This window comes from Aspergillus costaricaensis (assembly GCF_003184835.1).
Source record: "Aspergillus costaricaensis CBS 115574 unplaced genomic scaffold BO79scaffold_19, whole genome shotgun sequence".
NCBI lineage: Eukaryota > Fungi > Ascomycota > Eurotiomycetes > Eurotiales > Aspergillaceae > Aspergillus > Aspergillus costaricensis.
Window position 1 is genome coordinate 349,128 of NW_020291819.1, and position 20,789 is coordinate 369,916.

At 50.9% G+C, this 20,789-nt stretch overlaps 6 protein-coding genes across 6 annotated transcripts; 4 read left to right on the forward strand and 2 right to left on the reverse strand.

Annotated features, from left to right (window-relative positions):
• Window positions 1-1,354: 1,354 nt before the first annotated feature.
• BO79DRAFT_218621 (putative Rho GTPase activator (Bem2)) lies at window positions 1,355-3,543 on the forward strand (the record flags this gene model as incomplete). Its single annotated transcript, XM_025683422.1, has 4 exons — window positions 1,355-1,892; window positions 1,951-2,620; window positions 2,675-2,769; window positions 2,828-3,543. 4 exons carry the CDS (start codon window positions 1,355-1,357, stop codon window positions 3,541-3,543), a joined length of 2,019 nt encoding a protein of 672 aa, XP_025538677.1.
• An 864-nt stretch (window positions 3,544-4,407) lies between these two features.
• BO79DRAFT_196514 (ribosome biogenesis protein RRS1) lies at window positions 4,408-5,524 on the reverse strand. The gene is made up of 2 exons (XM_025681209.1): window positions 5,393-5,524; window positions 4,408-5,279 (listed from the first exon to the last, which is right to left on the reverse strand). The coding sequence occupies exons 1-2, from the start codon at window positions 5,428-5,430 to the stop codon at window positions 4,679-4,681; spliced, it is 639 nt and encodes a 212-aa protein (XP_025538678.1). The 5' UTR covers window positions 5,431-5,524; the 3' UTR covers window positions 4,408-4,678.
• A 198-nt stretch (window positions 5,525-5,722) lies between these two features.
• On the forward strand, window positions 5,723-7,749 carry BO79DRAFT_196519 (mitochondrial 37S ribosomal protein mS29). The gene is made up of 2 exons (XM_025681210.1): window positions 5,723-6,469; window positions 6,531-7,749. Exons 1-2 carry the CDS (start codon window positions 5,839-5,841, stop codon window positions 7,415-7,417), a joined length of 1,518 nt encoding a protein of 505 aa, XP_025538679.1. The 5' UTR covers window positions 5,723-5,838; the 3' UTR covers window positions 7,418-7,749.
• Window positions 7,750-8,099: 350 nt separating this feature from the next.
• BO79DRAFT_174785 (uncharacterized protein) lies at window positions 8,100-10,598 on the reverse strand. The gene has a single exon (XM_025679757.1). The coding sequence runs from the start codon at window positions 10,579-10,581 to the stop codon at window positions 8,173-8,175; it is 2,409 nt and encodes an 802-aa protein (XP_025538680.1). The 5' UTR covers window positions 10,582-10,598; the 3' UTR covers window positions 8,100-8,172.
• Window positions 10,599-11,797: 1,199 nt separating this feature from the next.
• On the forward strand, window positions 11,798-15,852 carry BO79DRAFT_288158 (uncharacterized protein). The gene is made up of 2 exons (XM_025688656.1): window positions 11,798-12,209; window positions 12,283-15,852. Exons 1-2 carry the CDS (start codon window positions 11,856-11,858, stop codon window positions 15,673-15,675), a joined length of 3,747 nt encoding a protein of 1,248 aa, XP_025538681.1. The 5' UTR covers window positions 11,798-11,855; the 3' UTR covers window positions 15,676-15,852.
• Window positions 15,853-17,965: 2,113 nt separating this feature from the next.
• BO79DRAFT_149965 (uncharacterized protein) lies at window positions 17,966-19,372 on the forward strand (the record flags this gene model as incomplete). Its single annotated transcript, XM_025678607.1, has 2 exons — window positions 17,966-18,322; window positions 18,395-19,372. 2 exons carry the CDS (start codon window positions 17,966-17,968, stop codon window positions 19,370-19,372), a joined length of 1,335 nt encoding a protein of 444 aa, XP_025538682.1.
• Between the last annotated feature and the right edge of the window lie 1,417 nt (window positions 19,373-20,789).

The window sequence follows — 20,789 nt, forward strand, 5'->3', positions numbered from 1 at the left end:
GGTTGTCTGTGCACTAAAACGATAGGCTTTCCATAATCCCATAAGCACTCTGAAGCCACCCAGTAACTATTTCGGAGCCTTGCAACGCTATCTCCACTACCGACTCCCCCCTTAAAAAAAAACGGAGGCTTCTTAGCCTGACACACAGCCGCGCTTGCATAACACCGTCCAGGAATGTGTCGTCGCTGCGACATTCAAGTCTGAACACCTCCAACACCGTGCGGACTCGCGCTCTCGTGTTTCTTTGATCGCTATTACCACTTCTTCGGGAAACCCCGTCAAGCGGACGCAAATTCTTTGTTCTTCCCTGTCCCTGTTCCTGTTCCCTTTATTTTTATTCTTTTTTAGCATCTTCATTATCGCTTTGGGATTAGCTAGCAAATTCGCCGACACCTACTCGTCCCCTTGGTACGCCGACCGCCCTCTTCAACACCGCTCAGACACACAAATCGAGAATCTTAGGCGAGCGTCTATTTTTTTTGACCACCTCTGTCACCACATCTTAGTCACCAGGAGCAACAGTTCGCATCGCTGTTCGGTCGAAATTGTCGTGGGAGGGGATAAGTAACAACCGGAGGGGGAGTCTCCATCTAACATGAGGGGCGGCGCAATCTGGTATGTGTGTGGTGACTTTATTTTTTTTTTTTCTTATTCGAGTCGAATCCTCAATCGACTGTTCACTATCTGCTCCCCTCAAGAGAGCTCATTTGCCCTGAGACTGCTGGCTATTCTTAGGGGAATGGTGTTGCAATGCTCTTTCCTGGGATGTAGTAGCTTTATCCAACAGATCCCTACCCATGATTTTGTACCCAGTGCACCGCTTCCCCTGCCGTGATTCTCTCAGGAACGCGTCTTGAATTTCCATCTAGCTAACCACTATGCGACTCTACATTAGAACCATCGCCCCGACATATCCTTGCAGAAAAGCAACAGCCCCCTTCAACTGTGCTCCGCGAGTCCAACATATCCGGAAATATTGGCCAAGGCTGGTCCGGTTCCAATCATTTCCTTATCAATATTCATACACCACTCAAATATCGGGTATTCGCATTTCTTTTGCCAAAGGAGCGCTAGGATATTTATGCTCCCCGAGACCAATTCTTCGTGGCTCTCTATCTGAAAAAGGAGTAAGTTCTAGAATCAGGAGCTTTGCCGGGAGCCGGATCATATCCAAATTTAGCACCATCCATGAGACTTTATGGATGCTAACCTTTTTTCGCCCCTAGGTCCTTTTTCATCGTCCACTTGTTGTCGCAGCCGATCCTTGACGTACACTATTATTTTTCCTCAGCCCAGACCGCGTTCCCGGTTCAACTTTTCAGGGTCACCTGCTGACCCGCGATTGACACTTAAGATGCCATCGAGACAGTCCACTGTTCCGAATTTAGATCTTAGCACTTCCACTCTGCAGGCGGATGCGAAGATCTCGTCTCCACTGACGCCCGGTGCCCAAAGCTCCGAGGGGCCAAGTCCCCTGACACCCCGTTCCCCCAAGTCATCATCGAGCTCGCCCTTTTTCAAAGGGGCCACTATCAGACCCGTCACACAAGATTCAAACAGCAAGTCGAGTAGCCCTACGTTCCCAGCAACCTCTCCGGGTATTGCCCCTGCGGAACCAGCTACTCCGGGTATCACGGCTATACCCCAGTATCCTCCTTCCCCGAAAGACACCCCTAAGCACACGCGTGATCAGTCACGCTCTTTCTTTGCGAACCTCAAAGCACCCAAGTCATCACATAGGGCCCAACGTTCGGATAGCTCAGGGAATTCGGGCGAAAAGCCCAAGAGCCGCGGTAGTTCCAGAGATCGCAAGACTCAGATCTCAACAAAACTCTACGAATCAACTCCTGATCTGCCAGGCGCTATTGAGCGGGCAGCTCAAGAAGAGAACCGTAAGTGAATACGTCCAGCCATACATCTGTCTCGTGCGCTGACAAGCCCATTCAATAGGTGGTGATCGTGCTGAGGAGAAGTGTCCCCAACCAGCAGAGGTGAAGAAGGTGGGTACGGAGTCGGACGCCTTCAATCTAGCCAAGAAGAACAAGCCACGCTTCGCAAACCTTCTCTCTCGCTCCCGCTCGATCAGGCTGGACGACTCGTCTATGAACAGGATAGCACATCGGCGCCCATCCACTAGCCTGATGAGGCTGGAAGAAAACACCCGGAGGGAGGTGCAAGAGCCCCCGAAGACTGCCCCACGTCATGAGCGCAATATAAGGACGGCTGGGAATCCTACGGCTCGCAGTTATCCCGCCGACCGACCCGCAGAATATCATAACGGCCACATGCGTAAAGATAAATACTATGCTGGATCGATGGTTCCGTCCGCCTCACTAAGCCAGGTGTCAGGCGCATCCGCTGCGCTATTCAATAACCTCAAACAACAGTCAAGTGGTGCCGCTGATCGTATCGGTAAGGCTGGGAAGGGTTTCTTCGGCAAGATTACCAGGAGCGGGAGCACAAACGAGCGGGAGCTCGTGAATGACGACAATTATGTTTGCTCAGTCATCAATCTGCCACTCATACAACAGGCAAGGCGGACTCGTATCGCAAAGCGACTTGAAGATTGTAGAGACAAAACCGAGTTCTGGATGCCTGCTCTGCCTTACCGCTGCGTCGAGTAAGCAATATCATGAACCTGCAGGTTGGAATGGATGTGCTAACGACGTGCTAGCTACCTCAATTTCAAGGGATGTGAAGAAGAGGGACTCTACCGAGTCCCGGGAAGTGGGAAAGAGGTGAAACACTGGCAAAGACGTTTCGATACAGGTACCTCTCTTTTTGCTAACTCTGGTTCTCTCTGATCGAGTCTGACGTTTCCATTCAGAACTTGACATCAACCTTTTCGATGTGCCAGACCTCTATGATATTAACACTATTGGCTCGATGTTCAAGGCCTGGCTTCGTGAATTGCCAGATGAGCTCTTCCCCAAGGAGACACAAGCCTTAATCGCTGAGAAATGCGAGGGTGCAACGACCGCGCCACAAATGCTGAAAGATGAACTTTCCAAGTTACCGCCTTATAACTATTACCTTCTTTTCGCCATCACCTGTCACCTAAACCTCCTGCACTCCTATGTTGACCAGAACAAAATGGACTACCGCAACCTTTGCATTTGCTTCCAGCCTTGCATGAAGATTGATGCATTCTGCTTCCACTTCCTGGTCTGCGACTGGAAGAACTGCTGGCAAGGCTGCTGGACAGAGAAAGAATATCTTCAAATTGAGAAGGAAATGGATGAAAAGGAAAAGGCGGCCCAGGAGAAGGATGAAGCAGTCCACGATTGTCAGCAAGTCCAACAACCTCAGCAAATACAGCAAATTCAGCAATTCCAGCAACACCAGCAACCTCATCAAACTCAAGAGAGCCACGAGAGGGCTGTCTCTTCCGGTAGCAGCCAACCTGGACAGGAAGAAGAGCCACCGCGCCCCGAAGTACCGAAGAACCGCAAGCAGAGACCAAAGAACATTGAGACCTCGCATACGAGAAGCATATCACAGCTTCCCGAACTCGGCCCCCCACTTTCCCCGATCCAGATCTAAACAACATTCCATATAGAGCTCTAACCAGCGATATTCCGATACGCTGGTATCCCCAACATCACATATCCTTGCCCGACTAGGCTGGCCTACATGCTCGAAATTCTACTTCACCATGTGTAGGGCCTGGGACTGGATCCGCAGGTCGTGCACGATGAGTGAGATTATACCTTTCGATTGTGATCCGGCTCATACTCCATTTCCCAATCTCTTGCTCTAGACGTTGGCGCATACATGAACTTTCAGCTTTTCATCTTTATGCCTTCACCAGTTTTAGTTCCGCGACGACTTCCCAGCTATATCGGGCCACCATCAGACTGCATGCCTGGCGCCTTGGAGTCGGTTCAGTTAAGGCCTACATGACGCTTTGACTTTTGTTGTACAAATCTTTCTCTTCGTTTTCTCTTTCCGTCGTTGCTCGATCACATTTCCACTTCTTGGCACCGTTGGCGACATATCACCTTTATAGCCTTTTCTTGTTCTTTTGGAATCATCATATGCATGTTCTTTCCTTATCTCATTTCCTACAGGCTTATTCATCTATTGATTCCCCACTTGAGCTGTGTTACGGTGCGTTTCCCCCGAATTTGGCGACTCATGACACTTTTTGGTCCTTGCTTTGTACTATTTCTCAATTCTTTGGCGTATATTGGTACATAGCTGTAAGATAGACCAATGACAGGCGATGCATCAATTTGAAGAGAAATTGGAATTAGTATTATATGGCTGGATGGTCTATTTGTATTTGAAAATAAAGTATAGAGGCGTATCTACAAGTGAAACAGTAGTACAGATGAAGTCAAGTAGTATCCCCAATTATGGTGCGGACCCCATAGAAGATCGAGAGATAAGACAAATACTTAAAGGGGGTAGTAAAATGTGATATTGCTTTTCGAGCCCGGCGAGACGAACAAGTCCCAAACCAAAGGCAACATTGACAGACATCCAAGCCCAGCGACTCCAAACCGAACGCCGTAACATTTGAGCCCCAGGTGAAAGAACGAAAAATTAAAACCAAGGCAAGATCCGCAGAAACTTGTTATACGGCCTCGACTCTTGACAAAAATCGTTATCAGACACAACAACAACGACGACACACACAGCACATAATACACATCATCGGTCTTTTTTTGTTTCTTTAACCACCACCCGACTTCCGGCTCTTGCGCTCATTCGCTCTCATTTTCCTCTCGTTGCGGCGTATCCTGTCTTTGCGTTCGGCACGAGATAATCCACGGATCGAGCTTCCCTTAGCGGCCGCCTCTTCTTCCTTCTTCCAATCCTTCTCGTTCACCTCAACAAGCCATTCATCATCGGACTTGTTCTTGCCCTTGTAACCCCAGCGAGGAACCCACTCGCCCTTCTCCTCATCGTACACCAACTTCTTGCGACGCTCCTTGTCGGCCAATGCCGCGCCAGGCCGGCTGCTGTATTTGCCAATACCCTTCTTGCGGGCGAACAGCTCCCACTTGGTCGGGGGCTTGGGGGTGGGAAGGGGCTTGAAGCGAGGGAGAACGGTGGTGGGAGGTGGGAGAGTCAGGAGGACACCCTGTTGGGAGGAGGTGATGGGGCAGGTGGTCAGGAGCTGGTTGAGAAGAGACTGGGTGCCATCCCGGGCTGTGGCCTTGAGACTGACATCCAAGGGTTCGGAGCGGGAGATCTCGAGAGGGTTGGGGTCGTTCGCAAGCAGATGACCGAGGTCGAATGTGTAAGGGGTGGGCTTGGAGACAGTCACGGGGCTGATAGTATCATCATTGACGAATTAGTATGTGTGTTTGTTCAAGTTCAACGGAGTTTATATGTATAGATGATAATCTTTCCCCACGCAAATGGGGAGGTGGATTCGACTTACAGTCTCTCCGGCTTGGGCTTGGAGTCGGTAGACGCCATGTTGTACTTCTGTCGCGCAACTGGCGAACAAGATACTCTGGGAATTGAGGTTGAGAGTATCACACAGGGACTCCGAAAAAAGAATGGAGAACTGGGCGCAAAGGAAACAAGTGATTTGACCGATCGGGTAAAGAGGAAAAAAAAAGTTCGGGAGATAAAATCGCCATGCTGCTTTTAGGCATGTCACACCGCCTGCGGTCCAGCGGCACTGACACTAGTCTCGAACGGGCAAGGGAGGAGGAATCTGAGTCGAGGCTCCAAAATGTGCTCCGAATTTCAATCCATTCCATGTCTTTGGGCGACTCCTCCTCCGCGCAATCCTCCGCTCCCACCCCCCATCCCCGCCGCAATCAATCCCAATTGACCGATTAGGACGCTGGCCACAGCGCCAGTGTGTATCGCAGCGCGATGGTTTCCTCCTTCTGCTGGAGCTGCCTTACGCGGCTTCCTACCGCTCCCCGAGCTATCCTCCCGCCGACATTAACAGCACAGCGAGTAGCAGCATTCCACTCGTCAACGCCGCTCCTCGCGGGAGCTAAGAAGAAGGGCGATTTACCGGTTGCCAAGTACCGTCAAGCCAAATCCGCCAAAATGAAGAAGAAGAAGCCCGTCGAGAGGACGCGTCCTCCGGCTGTCGGAGAACGCAGAGCGCTCCGCAAACGCATCGTCCTCAGCAACCCTAACGCTCTTGAAGTCGAAGGCATGCAGGACCTCTCTGCCGAAAACATGGTGGATGCGCGCCTTCGTGGCTCCATCCTGGGTCTTCCTGTGCCCATGCTCGATCAATTGAGGGCTGTCCAGGCCTTCAAGCCCAAGCAGGGCTGGTCTATATTCCGTCGGCCGGGAACGGTGGTGAGGCGTGAGACGCTCGAGCTGGGAAGACTCATTGATGGTATCTCCGCTGAGGAGGGTGAGAACAAGGGAAAGGTCGTCAGGAAGATCATCACCGGTGTGAAGGGCTCCGGAAAGTCCGTCCACATGCTGCAGGCCATGTCTATGGCTTTCACCAAGGAGTGGGTTGTGATCACGGTTCCTGAAGGTGAGACCGTCACTCATGCACTGATATGCAGCTACGCAAACAATACTAACAACTTCCCTAGCCCAGGATCTCGTCATTGCCAACACCGCCTACGCACCCCTCTCCGATGAGAACCCGAACGTTTACGTCCAGAACGATGCCACCGCCGCTCTCCTGTCTCGCATCGTCACCGCAAACCAGAAGGTTCTGTCCAAGTTGACCGTCTCCCAGCCCCATCCCTCTCTGAAGACGGCTGTCAAGCCCGGCATGACCCTCGAGGCTCTCGCCAAGCCCGGTATCCAGGACCCCGCTGTCGCATGGAGCGTCTTCCAGGCCCTGTGGACCGAACTCACCGCCACGGCCCCGGCCGCCGGCTTCGAGAAGGGCTTCAAGCCCCGTCCTCCCATGCTCGTGACCCTGGACAACCTGGCCCACTGGATGAAGGAGACCAAGTACAACAACATCGACTGCAAGCCCATCCACGCCCACGACCTCGTCTTCGTCCAGCACTTCCTCTCCCTCCTGAAGCCCAGCACCGAGGCCGGCAAGCCCTCCCTCCCCAACGGCGGTGTCATCCTCTACGCCACCTCCGGCTCCAACAGCCCCACCATCTACGGCTTCGAAGTCGCTCTCCAGCAGCTCGCTGCCCGCCAGGCCGGCATTAAGCCCTCCTCTCCGGAATTCCCTCAACCCGACCCCTACCTCAACGCAGACAAGCGCGTCCTCGCCGTCTTCAACGACTCCGCTTCTACCAAGTCTCCCGCCGCCAAGGACGGCTCTCTCGAGATTCAGACCATCGGCGGTCTCACTCGTGACGAGGCCCAGGGCTTCATGGAATACTTCGCCCGCAGCGGTCTCCTCCGTGAGAACATCACCGACGCCTGGGTTGGCGAGAAGTGGAGTCTGGCCGGTGGAGGCGTTATCGGTGAGCTCGAGAAGCTCGGTAGACGGTTGAGAGTCATTGCTTAATGGTCTATCTATCTGTCTGTCTGATTTCCATCTCCCCATGGCGTGCATTAGAGACTCTGTATGTGTATGTAAAGATTATACTGGCTTGCCATGTGCTTTCCCATTGTTGTCTTCTTTCTATCTCCCCATTTCTCTTTTTCCCTGTGACCTCCCTCCATCCTGCTGTGCCAATGGATGGATTGGTTTCGAGACATCTATCTATCTATGCCTCTGTATTGTATTTTATCTTACTATCTTGATCATTTTGGGCTTCCTGCGCGTTCGTCTTCGTCCCTCTGTTCTGTTCTGTCTGTATGCATATAATGAAATATCGAAAATATGTGCTACTCTCCCTTAAGCTGTCTAGGTGGTGTACCCGTCTTAGGTTGTTTGGTATATTATCTCGGCTATTCTTTTTAGATATTTATGAGGCCGTTCAGGAAAGTATGCATCGTATGTGCATAGTATACTATAACACTATAACAAGAGAGGGGATTGAAAATTAATAGTCGGAATGAAAGTTAAACGGTACTGTCCAATGCGGAGAGAGTAATCAAGAAACAACAGATCACACGCCATGTACACGAAGCAATTCGAAGAGTAGTGTAGCGGGGATGGCTCATGGGTCAAATATCAACTAATCATGACATAAAGTGTATAGGTATATAAAGAATAGAAACAAACAGACTATATCACCAAGATCCTATCTGTACTCCTTTGTCATGATGGTTTCGCTTCTTTCTTCTGTCGCGTACTTTCAGGTCGCTTGTTTCTTGTTAGGTGGGTGGTATATATTTTTCATCGAGATGAGGCCCGCCACAGTTGCAAGGTCCTCCGAGAGCACGCTCCAGAGTGCTAGTGGAGACACCCGTATCGAGAGTGTGAAAATACGGGATGCGGATCTCATCACCTTTCTTGATGTCTTTGAATGACCACAAGATGATCAGATTAGGGTTCTCGTCGCCGTAGTAGGCCCAGCTGGCGTTGTACCTAGTAGGACACGCATGGTTGAACAGACTATGTCCAGGATATAAATATAGTTTGGAGAAAGTGGGCCAAAAATTTGGTAAATTATCAGTCGTCAGGTTAGCTTCCAGTTTTGGAAAGGGTTTACTCCTGATAATGTTCGTCTTTTGGAGACGCTTACCCGCGCAGGGGATGGCGTTGACAGTGAGCTTCTTCAAGATGAGTTGGATGACCCAGGTGTCGAAGCTAAGGTCGCGGAAGATGTCGACGCCGAGTTGTAAGAGGATATTAAAGGGGACATGGACGTTGGCGGTCAGGCTGAAGGGAAACCTTCGATTGGTCCAGTTATGGGGGGTTTCAAGCGCGACAAGCTCGTCGATTTCGTGCGCCATGAGGTTGGGATCTTGGGTTTCTCTTCGGTGAAGGGTGATGTCGAATATTTCACGCAGGAGGAGACTCAGTAAAGTCGCCTGTGCTTCAAACGAGCACTCGTAACGTGGTAGTTTGTTGAGGTTTACGACTTTTACAGGCCGCATGGAGTCGTGTAGCCATTCCCAGTCTTCACCACAGACACGATAGTGATACCGTGCTCGAGCATTCTCAGCGCAAGTTGGATCGTCATCGTTTAGCGCAGGGCAGAATGGGATGGGGACAGGCTTTGTGATACATTTGCATGCCTCACGGACATTCCCTTGTCCGAATTCGCGAGTGTATTCCTCCAGATGCTCGGCGGCCAGGGTTCTCCGGCAATTGTCACACTTTAATGGTACCACTTTGATGGGTAGCTTTGGCAGCTCGAGATGGCCTCTGATTGGGGGATTTTCGACAAAGATGACCTCATTTTTTGCAATATCCTCTGTCGCAACCACTTTCAGTTGTGTGTTACCTTGATCGTTGCTGGCGGCAATCCTGCACTTCTTCCAAGGGAGGCTTTCATTCTGGTTGAAAAAGACATCTGTTGCCTTCTCCGTAAAGGCGACTGCAGCACGATCGATGTCGTCTGCGTCATGGGGATATATCCTGTCTCCTGAAGTGTGTCCGGCTCGTGATTCGTAATAATAGTACTCAGTATTTGCCTTGGCCGTCTTGGCTCTGTCAGCAACGGATTCCATGACTTTGGCGCGCTCTTGAAATGGCATCAAGTCACGGTCCGCATTTACTGTCCTTGCTCTAAGAAGACGTCCCCTTGTTTTATAGTCGTCCCAACACTGGAGGGCCATGAGACTAAGAGCAAGAACGTGCTGGGTGGCATTCCGGATAGTGGGTACGAAGAAATTAACCCCATTGAACCTGCGAAACAGTGTAGCTTCCGCAGATAAATTACCCGTGATAGGATCTCTAGGTTGAACCATAATATGCTGTTCCAGAGCGTGCCATATCCGCGTATAGAGCCCAGGCTGGAGACTTCGCCGGTGTGCATCATAAAGAATGTCACAGAGATATTCTGCTCGATAAGCATCCCCGATGGCAAGGTCAAAAAACGCTTGTTGGTAATGGCAGTAAGCCCGGCTCAGCCAATAAGCTGGGTTATATGGGCTGGCAAGAATAGCACAAGTGTACATATCCAATGCACCTACACCATCATCGTCGCTGATCTCGATAGTGTACTTTCGCGCGTCATCTCTGTGGACACCCCATTGCGACAGATCACTTCGAGGCAGGACGCGATACTGATGATACACTTTGCGTTTATAGTCCTGAAGTCGCCGGCGTAATACGGGAACCGTTCCTTCAGTTGAGAGGTTTCGGCTCCCTAGGGCGGCTCTTAACTGGAGGGCCTTCATGTCCCTGATAAGCTGCCCGTCCACCTCATTAGGATCTTCCGTGGCTTCCCCAAGATCAAGACCCTGCCCTTCAAAGATGTCGCGGAATGACCAGACCCTGTTGTTCAGCCCGGAATTGGTCCATTCCCTTTGCCAATCTGCAGGATTAATTGGCGTTAGGAAACTTTCGTCGTGCATCAAGTGGTCATAGACATTCCTTGCGAGCGCATGTGCTGCGGGATTGTCGCCCGCATCCCTGGGCTGGGTATAACGGGGTTGCTCTCCTAGGCTGTCTCCAAGTACAGTGTCCGGGAGGGACCAGAAACGATGCGCGATCCTTGCATCTTCTCTGCTCACATGCGGTGCCCATTTTGTTTGGTCAAAGAGATCAGGCCTTGGGGGAAAGGCAAATAGGTCAAAGTCATCGTTATCATCATCGTATGGACGTTTGGACATGATGCTGCCAGTTGAAGCACCTAACCTAGTCTTCGAGAAGTGGCTCGTAGCAAAGAAGATCAGACTTCAGGCGATTCTCGCAAATAGTGTACTAATAGAAGGACTGCTGGGTAAACAAGAATGTCGCTTCTAGTATGTGCTGCTGCCTTGCACGGGGGTGGGAGAAGCAAACGGAAAGCTTGGAAATGAAATGATATTCGGAGCAGTTAATGTAAAGGAAGTAGCAGCGGCGCTTTATAATGCGAGCTTGTTTGACTGATGAATCCCTAGTAAATACCTTCTTTGAGAGGCTATAAATAGAAGAGGAGATATCATGATGAAAGATTCTCACAAAGAGGATGTTGTTCCATAAAGTTACAAATTCTTTGTATGCGTCGCCATTGTGTGCGCGAATAAGAACCATCAATTCAGAGAGAATAGTAGCAGTATTTTGAGCTTGTTGACATTGTTCATTTTGAGAGAGTCATAGATGGGTCAGGGTTTCTGGGTGCAAACTGTAATCGGTAGATCTATAAAAGGGTAGTATAATATAGGGTACTTATCCCCACCGGAATGACTGACAATCACAATCCAACCAATAAGTATATGATGACTACCTGCTGTGGGGTCATCAGGGTTATTATCTGAGTCAGTATCCCATGATGGCTATTCTGCAAACAACCCAGAGTTGATTTGGTCTAGCATTATATCTTAGATAGTAAGGTATACTTAAGTTGGTAGAGGTGCTGGTGGACACTGGGATGATGGCAGTTCATGATGGTGGAGCAAGTGCGGGAAACGCAATGAACTAGTAGTAGTAGCGGCGTCACTGAATGGTGGATATAAATGGATCGTGGCAGGGACGATAGCATCCATTGGATTGAAATTTAGCGACTCGGCACCTTTCAAGCGTGAAGCTCTGCTGCTCCTGATCTTCCCCAGAACTACCATTAATTTTGTCACTTGCATGATTGAAAAGAGGGTAAGAGGGAAGGGAAGGGAAAGAAAAGAAAGGAAAGAGCGACAGACAGAGAGAATAAGGAGAGAAAGATAAGGCACAGAGAGTGAGTGACCTCCTTTCCGGTCAGCCGATCTGCCTCGTGGCCTGCCTTAGGGGAGCAGCTTGTCGCTTGAGGTCATCCCTCCTCCTCTTCATCTCCTCTTCTAATAAAGATTCATCGGGGGAAGACGACGTTGCGGAAGGCGCTTTTTTTCTTCTTCTTCTTTTCTGTCTCTTCTCTAATTTTTTTGCGACCAGCATCAACGTAGCGCAAGAGTTCCTCCCCCCTCCAAAGATGTATGGGTCGCAAAGTTCGGGTCCTTCACAGCCCGAATGGCGTCTGGCTTCTTCCAACACGCAGCAATCGGCTTCATCTCGCCATCATCCTCCGCAACAACCATCATGGCGCGCTTCTTCCCCGCCCCCTCCACCGCCTCCTCCGCGTCCGACAACTACATCATCATCATCATCATCATCTCCTTACAACCCCACCATCTACGGTCAAATTTCCAATCCTCCTTCAGCTGTTAATGTTCATCCGGGTACAAGCATATCCCCCGTTTCTGCCGTTGCAGGCTCCGACACCACTTCATGGGGAGTCAAGTACAACAGGCACCAACTTCATGCGCAGTCGCCCCCACCACTACCCGTGAGTGTTCTTGAACGTTTATCAATCTACCCCTGATGGGCTCGCAATATTCTGACGAGCATAAACCAATTAGCCGCGGCCTTCGAGCACGGCGCAATCACCACAGGCGCAGTCTCCAATTGTGAGCCCGCTAGACCCAAACAAGCCTTTACCAGCTGCCCCAGGCTGGGCGACCCAACCAGCAGATACTACATCCTACCAGCAGTGGCCGTCCAATCATCCATATGCTTTCCAGCAATCTGTCAGCGCTTCACCGTTACAGCCTCCACCACCGCCCCCGGCTAGTTCCACTGGTTACCAGAGCTCAAGTGCCCAGCAGAGCAACCTATGGCAGCAACCACCTCCGGTTCCTCCTCCTCCCTACTCTGGTGCCCCCCTGAGTCAGTATCACAATCCCTCAGTGCAGCAGCCAGCGGCCTTGCCAAGCGATTCACAAATCACCGGCAATAATGCACCTAATCTGGCCATTTCCCAAGCTCCAAGCCCCAAGCCAAGCACTCCAGTATCTTATGAGAGCCAGCCACTACCTGGGCCTCCGCAGGCTCCTGTGGCTGCGACTTTGAGTACAGCACATGGCACACCGCCCGTCGTTCCTCCACCGGTGCCTCCCAAGACCAGCCCTCTCAATGCCCCGACTAGCGCTTCTGTCTTAGCCTCTGGCGGGCCTTCAGACTGGGAGCACCTGACACCGACTCCAGGGAGTATTGATGACTTAGGTGCCTTTGGCTCTCGGCCCCAGGATGGGCCCTCTTCGGGCCTACAGTCACAGGTGCCTCAGAGTCGCCCGACAGATATTGAAGAGCCGGGGAGAAAGGCTGAATCTGTCAGCCCTATAACGCCTCCCAGTAATGCATTCCAAACAACGAGTCAAACTGAAGGCCCTTTGACTAGTCAGACCGTGGTAAAGGATACTCCACCCCAACCAGTCAGGATGGATAGTACTGGATCTGTTCAGAGTAACATCTCCACTTCTGAAACCGCTGAAAGCATTGACGGCATCATCGAAGCTTGGAACCGTCCTATCGCGCAAACATCAGCTGAGCAGAATCCTCAGAGCTCAGTGTCTCGGGTCAGCACAGGCATTTCGCCTCCTTCGCGGAAGCAGAGCCCAATCGAGACCCCGACGCCTAGACAGGAATCGATAATTCCTCGAAAGCAAGTTCAGTCTGGGTCAAGCTCAGTGGATTCGAACAGTGTCACCAACGGGCCAACTACGGATAAACGGACAATCCTCCCTGCCTTTGTACCACTCGATCCGTATGATGATCTTGATCCCTGGTCCAAATCCTCGCTGGAACGTTATGTCGCAATGCTTCGAAAGGAGGCAGTGGCTGATTCCGATGCGGAACGTTTCAATATATTCACAGCATTTATGGCTAAGGAGACCAAATTACGAGAGATCCTGTTCAACATTGAGCCTGAACCGGCGCCAGTGGATGAGAATCTCAAAGAGAGTCCGCGGCAACAAACGCCCACACCACGCCCATCGACCAAAGAATCGAATGATGACGTGGGATCCGGCCTTATACCAGTCGAAACCGAAGGCAGCCATGTGGTCTCGAATAGTGGGGATGACGACTCGGAAGATGGTAGCTACAGTCCTGGAGGACGTCCCATTCTTCCCAAAATACAGACACCCAGCGTAACAAAATTACAGAGATCTGCCTCGCTTACAGGGAGCAATAAACACCACACTGATTTTGTCGCTCATGCTACGTCGTCACGAGCGACATCAGTGCCACCCTCCATGCTCGGTGATGCCCGACATGAACATGCCTTACCCCCACTGACCACCAACCCTCCACAGCCGATTTATACCCCGTTTCGCTATACTGAAGGCCCCCAACGAGGCTCTGATGTGCTTGTGTTTGATCGGCCTGCATATCAAGCCTATTCCGACCTGCGGCAGGCGTCAGCTGAGAGTGGGCGGGTAATGTCGAACGCTCCAGCACCTACTCCCGGAGATAGACCGGGCTCAGCAGTGCCCCCGCGTCGGAATGAACTTGATGAAACGTTCATTGGGCTGATAAGGGAGAAGAGCGTTGCCTACCGAAAGAGAGCACCCCGGAAAACGTCCTCTCCGCCACCACTGCCGGCTTCTCTCAGACATGGAAAGCCAGCTGGTCCAGTTGACGACTTGCGGTCCATGGCTTCATCGCCGATGTCCAAACAATCGGAAAGCTCGTGGAATATGACGACTAGGAAGGATCTGGAGAAGTACTCCAATGACTTCTCGTACATCAGGGAGGCGGTAAAGTCTTGGGAAGTTTCAAGCAAACCGCGTAGAGAGCAATTGGATAGGGAACGGATCCAACGCCAGGAGGTGTCGGAGAAGCGCATCGATGCGCTCTTTAATGGGAAGGAGATTGGCTATGCCGATATCAATGTACTAGAGGAGGAGTTCCGTCAGAAGGAGGCTCGTGCTCAGCTAGACGAAGAAAGACAGGAGTTGGACAAGTTTGTCGCCGATGTTTTCGAGCCTTTGGATCAACGCTTGAAAGAAGAAATAGCTGCGCTTCAGGCGCTCTACGAAGCCGCGCTTGCTCAACTTGATCATGAAAATGGACGGGCCAAGTCTGCGACCACTGACAGGTACAATCTGTCGCACACCATGAGGACTGTGAATGAAATTTATCGCAAACTCGAGCTACGTTACCAAAAGCGTCTCGAAATAGCTTTGGATCGGGAGCGCCGGCGGAAGAAGGCTGAGAGGCGGCCTCTTGTTTTCATGGGCGACTCCGTGGCCCTGAAAGGCGTGGATCACGATTTCGACCAGATGGAGAAACGCAACATCCTGGAAGCGGCTAGAGAGCGAGATAATAGAGCTAACCGATTGATGGACTCGTTCGACGATGCCATCATGCACGGGTTGGGTGAAAACCAGAGCCTTCTTGACGAAGTCGCTGCGAAGGTGGCCAAAGTCGATACCTCGACCATTCGCTCGTCTGGGCTGCCAGACTCCGAGGTGGAACAGTTGCTGAAATCAGTATATAACCTGATTGAGTCTTTGCGTAAAGACTCTGAGTCCATCTTGCACAATTTCAATATGGCTGATTCGGTACTTAACGATGCTGATTACAGTGTTTCTGTGGCCGAGGCGCGTTATTCAGACGCTGATGCGGATGTTTTCCGCCGGCTCGATGATGAGAAAAGGAAAGAAGACGCAAAGATCCAATTGGATCTCAAGTCCAAACTTGAAAGTATCAGGTCTGGGCCTGCAAATATAATAACTAGCATAAATGGTCTTCTGGAGTCTCTAGGCAAGCCTCCTATAGTTGATCAAACTGGTTCTTCATCACAGATGCCTACCGGTACGCTCGCGCCGGCATCCCAGCATCTCACGACTGATATTGCACCACGGAAGCCCGAAGAAGATCCCGAGCATCAGGAGAGGCTCCGGAAAGCATTGGAGAATGCCAAAAGGAGAAATGCGGCGAGGATGAACACTGAAACAAGCCGCCCTTGAAGGATAGCTATTGATCACTTTCTGCCAGACAGGCGTTTGACGACATGACGAATTTCATATTCTGTCTCTAGTAGTTGACAACGGTAGATGCTTTTGGTTTCTAGTTTTAGCTTTCTTTCTCCGCACTATTACCCGTTTAGTCCTTCTGTATATGATTAATACTATAGGCGTGTTTAGGCTTTTACAGTCTCATTGTTACATAAACTACGTACAACCAAGAGAGAGATCAAGAGTATATGATCTATTGTCTCATTGCTAATTGTATTGAGCTTTTTGAAGTGAGAGAGTAGAAGAAGAGCCGGCGTTGGAAGGAGGCTCTTGCTGCCAGTGGTCACGGGTCCAGCTCCCCCACAAGACAACTCGCAGTCACTTTCGGTCAAACACCAAAGATTTTCGATTACGCAGAAATTACGATCACAATGCACTCCTTTACTGAATGGCCCATAGTCCTCTGGCGCCATTCGTTTATATGACGATTTCGAAACAGCAGTCCCACGTTCAGCGCTAACTGAGGAGTGGCCGAGCACCTTTGGCTGTGATCCTCTGTTTCCTCTTTGGCGCCATCAGGGTTCTACTCCACTCTGAGATAAGCATACAATAATATAGTGAGCAATGAGTAATTCTTCGTGAATCCTTGGGAGCTGATTAGTCCGGCGAGAGCAGAAGTTTCAATCTCATCAAACTGGGACCCAGTTTACGGAGCCCAAGGCGAGCACTATGGGTAATACCGGAGCTCGCAGAGTCAGAGACCCCATTGTTACGTTATCAGGAGGGAACTCAAGCATTGGTACACACCGGAATTTACGAATGCTTGCCAGTCTTGCGTTGGCATGGAAGGTAGCCACGGTAAGGGGATAGGCGGAAGCACCGCACACAGCCTTAGGGTGGCTACTCTCTTTTTCCAGTGGTACAGGCTTGCGCTGCACTGAATGTCGCAATCTACAGCTCGGTGTCTCCGGTGGTCGCAGAGGGAAGGAGAGATAGGCGTTCCGAGTGTGTGGTCGAGAGAGGGGCGCCTATTAATTCCTTCCCGCAAACTCTCTACAAGCGAATCGTGGGTCGAGTTCACCCACCATGGAAATCTATAGTACGTATCTGAAGACCCAGTTCTGAGGCAGCGCCGCTTGTGCCACATGGAGAGGACGTCTAATCAGGCTGCTTAATGCCGCAGATGTGGGACGAGAGAGATTGCGGCGCATCACGAAATCCGGTACCCTTACTTGCGGCCTAAGGCGGATACGAACAAATTGGAACCCGCGGCCCAGAAGTTCTCCCTTTTGACTCGATTACGAGGCTGAGGAAGGGAGATCCCTATCTTTCGGCCATTTGATGGCGTAGAAATGCAGTGCCACAAGATGCATACGTATCACAGGGAAGGATAATCGATAGTATAATTTTCCACCATAGGAATTCCTGCGTTGGATACAGCAATATGCTGTCATGATGTGAAGAGGAGTTGCGCAGCTTGCGGCAATACAATCCGAAGCCAGTGCTTCGACCGCGTCCCCTTTTTCCTAGCGGTTGCTGCCTGACATTGGAGCCTGTGCCAACTGATCAAGTACCTGCTGCAACGGTGCAGGTTGTCAAGGGCCTGTGCAGTATTCCTTCGACACAATTTAACTATGTTTACAGGCTGGTTGGATGTGCCAACTCGGCTGCACATTATGATTCGTACACACAAGTGCGCATGATCGCCGTTTGGCTCTTAATATGGTTCAGCCGGGAGGATCCTGTGATTTCATGGTTCTCCTGCCGCTACTTCTGATCCTATAGCTACACGAAATCTCTCTCCCAGCATCCCACGCAGCTGTAGTAGCTCTACATCTGTGGCGCAGAATCCTCATATCTCCTGTGCCCAGTGGGTGGGCGTTAACCGGACACACTAACCGCAGATTGGAAATTCCAGATCATTGTGGAACGTGTATGCTTGAGTATATCCAAACGATGGCTCATTTGCTCATTATGCGGCAAAGTCGGGGGCACTGACGGCGGGTCCCAAGGCTCAGTGGTTAGTCAAAATACCAACAGTAGTTCATATGGAAGCTTCTATTGTCCCTTTGGTCGCTGTGGCAGAGGCGATTGCGGCAAGCTTGGAGCAGTTGCTGGTACAATGTACCCGCTTCCTTCCTTGGTTCGGAACAAACTCTATATAAACTGACCGGTCTCGCCGTTGGAGGCCAGCAAATACAAAAAGCCAGGGGACACACCAGCCACAGTAAAATCCATTGCTATATAACTCTCAATGTCTGCTCCCACCAAACAATTTCACGGCCTCTCAATAACAGGCAACATGCCAGCGACACGCTCCCAGCCCGAGAAAGAGTCACACACAGACGATAGCGACAGCAGCGAGCTCCTGAGAAGCGAAAGTGTCGAGAGTCATGCTGAGGGGGATTCAGCTGCGTCTTCGTCCGTACGAGGAAAGTCAGGGATCACCTATGATCTCGCCAGGCTTGACTCTGACACCGAAGCCAGGGCTCTCGTTGGGTTAACGAGTCAGTTCAAGGTAGTCAGCTGCTGTACGACGCGAACAGGGTTTGATTTCCAATTCATTGAGCAGCCCCGAGTTCATCTCGGTTCAGAGGGGTATACGTGCACCTGCTCGACCTTCTCAGGCATGCCCAATGTGGCCTGCCAGCACATTTTCGTGAGCATCCTCATGCCCCCACCTTGAGTAAAATTTTCCTTTCTCTTCCGGTATCCTAACACGAAGTAAAAGTGGCTTCTTGATCAGCTTCATGGCTGCTTCGTCCCTCAACCTCCTCCCTCCGACATTCTTCTGTCGAGCGATGGACGTCTTCCGAACTTTGGTCGCGTTGAACAACTGCTGGATGGCAAGCTGGAGACCATTGCGGATCAGCTGTGTTGGCAATATGTTCGCTCCGAAGCTGAGGGGGGAATGAGCCGACAGGACATGGTCCGGGACATTTTGTCGGCCTTTAGTCCGGTGATTCTGCCTGAGGAGTTCCGTCTCGATCTTGTTGATGATGCAGGACAGTCGCGTACCCCTGAGCAGTGTGTTGTACAGGGAGACTTTGAAGCCACAATGTTTCGGCTTGCCGTGCACGACGACGGAGTCTATTCCAGTCTATGCAAGGCGATGCCGATTGCGGCCTGCGCGGTGATCTTCTTTGACAAAGTGCATCAGAGATTGCGGAAGCTACTAGCAGACTTCGACCGCTACTGCCTTACAGGACAAGCTTCAAATGAGGCTGGAGATTTGGACGTGGAGACTGTCATTCTAAAAATTCAAGAGAACGTTGACCGCGTCCGGGAAAACATCATCGCTCGAGCACCGCACGGTATGGAAGGGGCTGCGAAGACTTTGGTCACATTGCTGGAGGATATCTGCGGCCGTAATAAGGATGCGCTGGAGGGGAACGAACGTGGCCGAGTGACATTCCACGGAGAGGACGAGGATCAACGCAATCTCTTCCACCAGCTCATTGGCAAGGCCGACGAAACTGGTGAATACTTTATTCTTGATGCCCTAGAGCATGTACCGGCTATGGCGCTCCACCAATTCGTGGGCAGGTTGAAAGCTATTCTACACCGGATTGAAGTGGATCGAGCTCCCAAGGCCTATATACTGAGACTCGATGCGTTGATACGTGCTGCGGAATCACCTCTTGCCAATGCTGGTCAAAAGCGACCGTCTTCGTCTACAAGTCGAGGCTACAGCAAGCGCACGCGGTGAGGAATCTCAGGGTTCATTCCCCTACTTTGGAGGGGCCAGTTGATTTGGTTATTGTTATTGCATGGTTGGTTGGGGCGGCTTTGTCATTGATACGCATTATACACCACTGTTTGCATTACGAGGCGCGAGACTGTTTCAATTCGATTCACCTGATAGATAAGCTACACCCAATTCTCCTGTGGCCCTACTATCCAGCTGGTCTGGCACCAGCACTCTGCCCATGACGTGATAGCATTTCCTTTTGCCTCTTAGCTTCTGCTTTGTCCCTTGTGCAAGGGAACAGCACCGCCACGGGCTACCACGGTACCTGTCCAACTTTGTTAGCGGGATGTGACACAAGCACCAAAGCAGCACCCAGACAGTCCCATGGTTGCATTCGTACCAGAGGAATGTGTCCTGGCATGATCAGCCAACCTTAATACCACCCACTGCGTGCTTCAGGTCCCGAGGGAACGGTTCAAATTCCGAACGGCCGCCCCAAGACCAAGGTTATCAACCCCAAACCGGCCATTAAGCAAGGGACAACAGCCTCGCACCCAACTACCCATTCCAAATATACACTTTCTCTGGTATCATTGAATCGCTGGGTCGGATTCCCCGACGCAAAGCGGTCCTTTCAGAATCTGCTTATGACGTCTATCGACCTCGCTCGATATTATACGTCTGGTAGCTAGACCAATAAGCTCCTCCCAGAGAAAGTTTCACATGTCCTACTACATACCCATGTCTGACTGAGACCCTCCTTCCCAGCAGCTCGGTACGCAGGCCCGTGGACTCGGGACTGAGCAGGAAGAGTCGTTGGACAGGAATTGCGCAGCAGTACGTAGTTATGAAGTTATCTACCATCGAAATGCAGCATTGAGGGACTGTTCGAGTAATTGATCCCTTCCTTCGGAGTCGTCTGTAATTCCTACGAATGAGCTCATGCATTGCTACTAGCTATACTGAAAACTTTTCCGTCCTTTTCCACTAATCAATTCTCTTCCTACATTCCGGATATTTTACCCCTTCACAGTATACCACAAGCAAGCCTAAATGTGATGCCACCTCTCCGTCCAGCACTAATCCCTACAACAAGACTAGTTGACTACTAGACAAGATAAACTTCAATAAATACTACCCTGCAGATCCTCCGTAACACCCCCAACCAACCCCTCTATTATTTATCACAAGCAAGACGAGTAAACCAACCCAATTCCCCGCAATTAGTGCACAAAGAAAAATAAAACCATTCCAATGCCACCTAAAAATACCATGCCGTTTACTATCACAGCAAAATACCCAGACCACACCACACCGCCCAACAGACAGACGGACAGACAGACAGATAAGACAGGCTGAACATCCCCTCGGAAATAAGCGGCTTTAAGCAAAGGAATCACTAGGAAATTCGCTCGACCACCACCACCACCCCCGT

Excerpts from the sequence above, each read along its gene's own strand:
- BO79DRAFT_174785 (XM_025679757.1), bottom strand. The coding sequence starts at position 10,581 with ATGTCCAAACGTCCATACGATGATGATAACGATGACTTTGACCTATTT.
- BO79DRAFT_196519 (XM_025681210.1), top strand. The coding sequence starts at position 5,839 with ATGGTTTCCTCCTTCTGCTGGAGCTGCCTTACGCGGCTTCCTACCGCT. Across the intron at positions 6,470-6,530 it reads TGTGATCACGGTTCCTGAAG|CCCAGGATCTCGTCATTGCC; the intron begins GTGAGACCGTCA and ends CAACTTCCCTAG.
- BO79DRAFT_288158 (XM_025688656.1), top strand. The coding sequence starts at position 11,856 with ATGTATGGGTCGCAAAGTTCGGGTCCTTCACAGCCCGAATGGCGTCTG. Across the intron at positions 12,210-12,282 it reads AGTCGCCCCCACCACTACCC|CCGCGGCCTTCGAGCACGGC; the intron begins GTGAGTGTTCTT and ends TAAACCAATTAG.
- BO79DRAFT_196514 (XM_025681209.1), bottom strand. The coding sequence starts at position 5,430 with ATGGCGTCTACCGACTCCAAGCCCAAGCCGGAGAGACT. Across the intron at positions 5,280-5,392 it reads AAGCCCAAGCCGGAGAGACT|CCCCGTGACTGTCTCCAAGC; the intron begins GTAAGTCGAATC and ends TGATACTATCAG.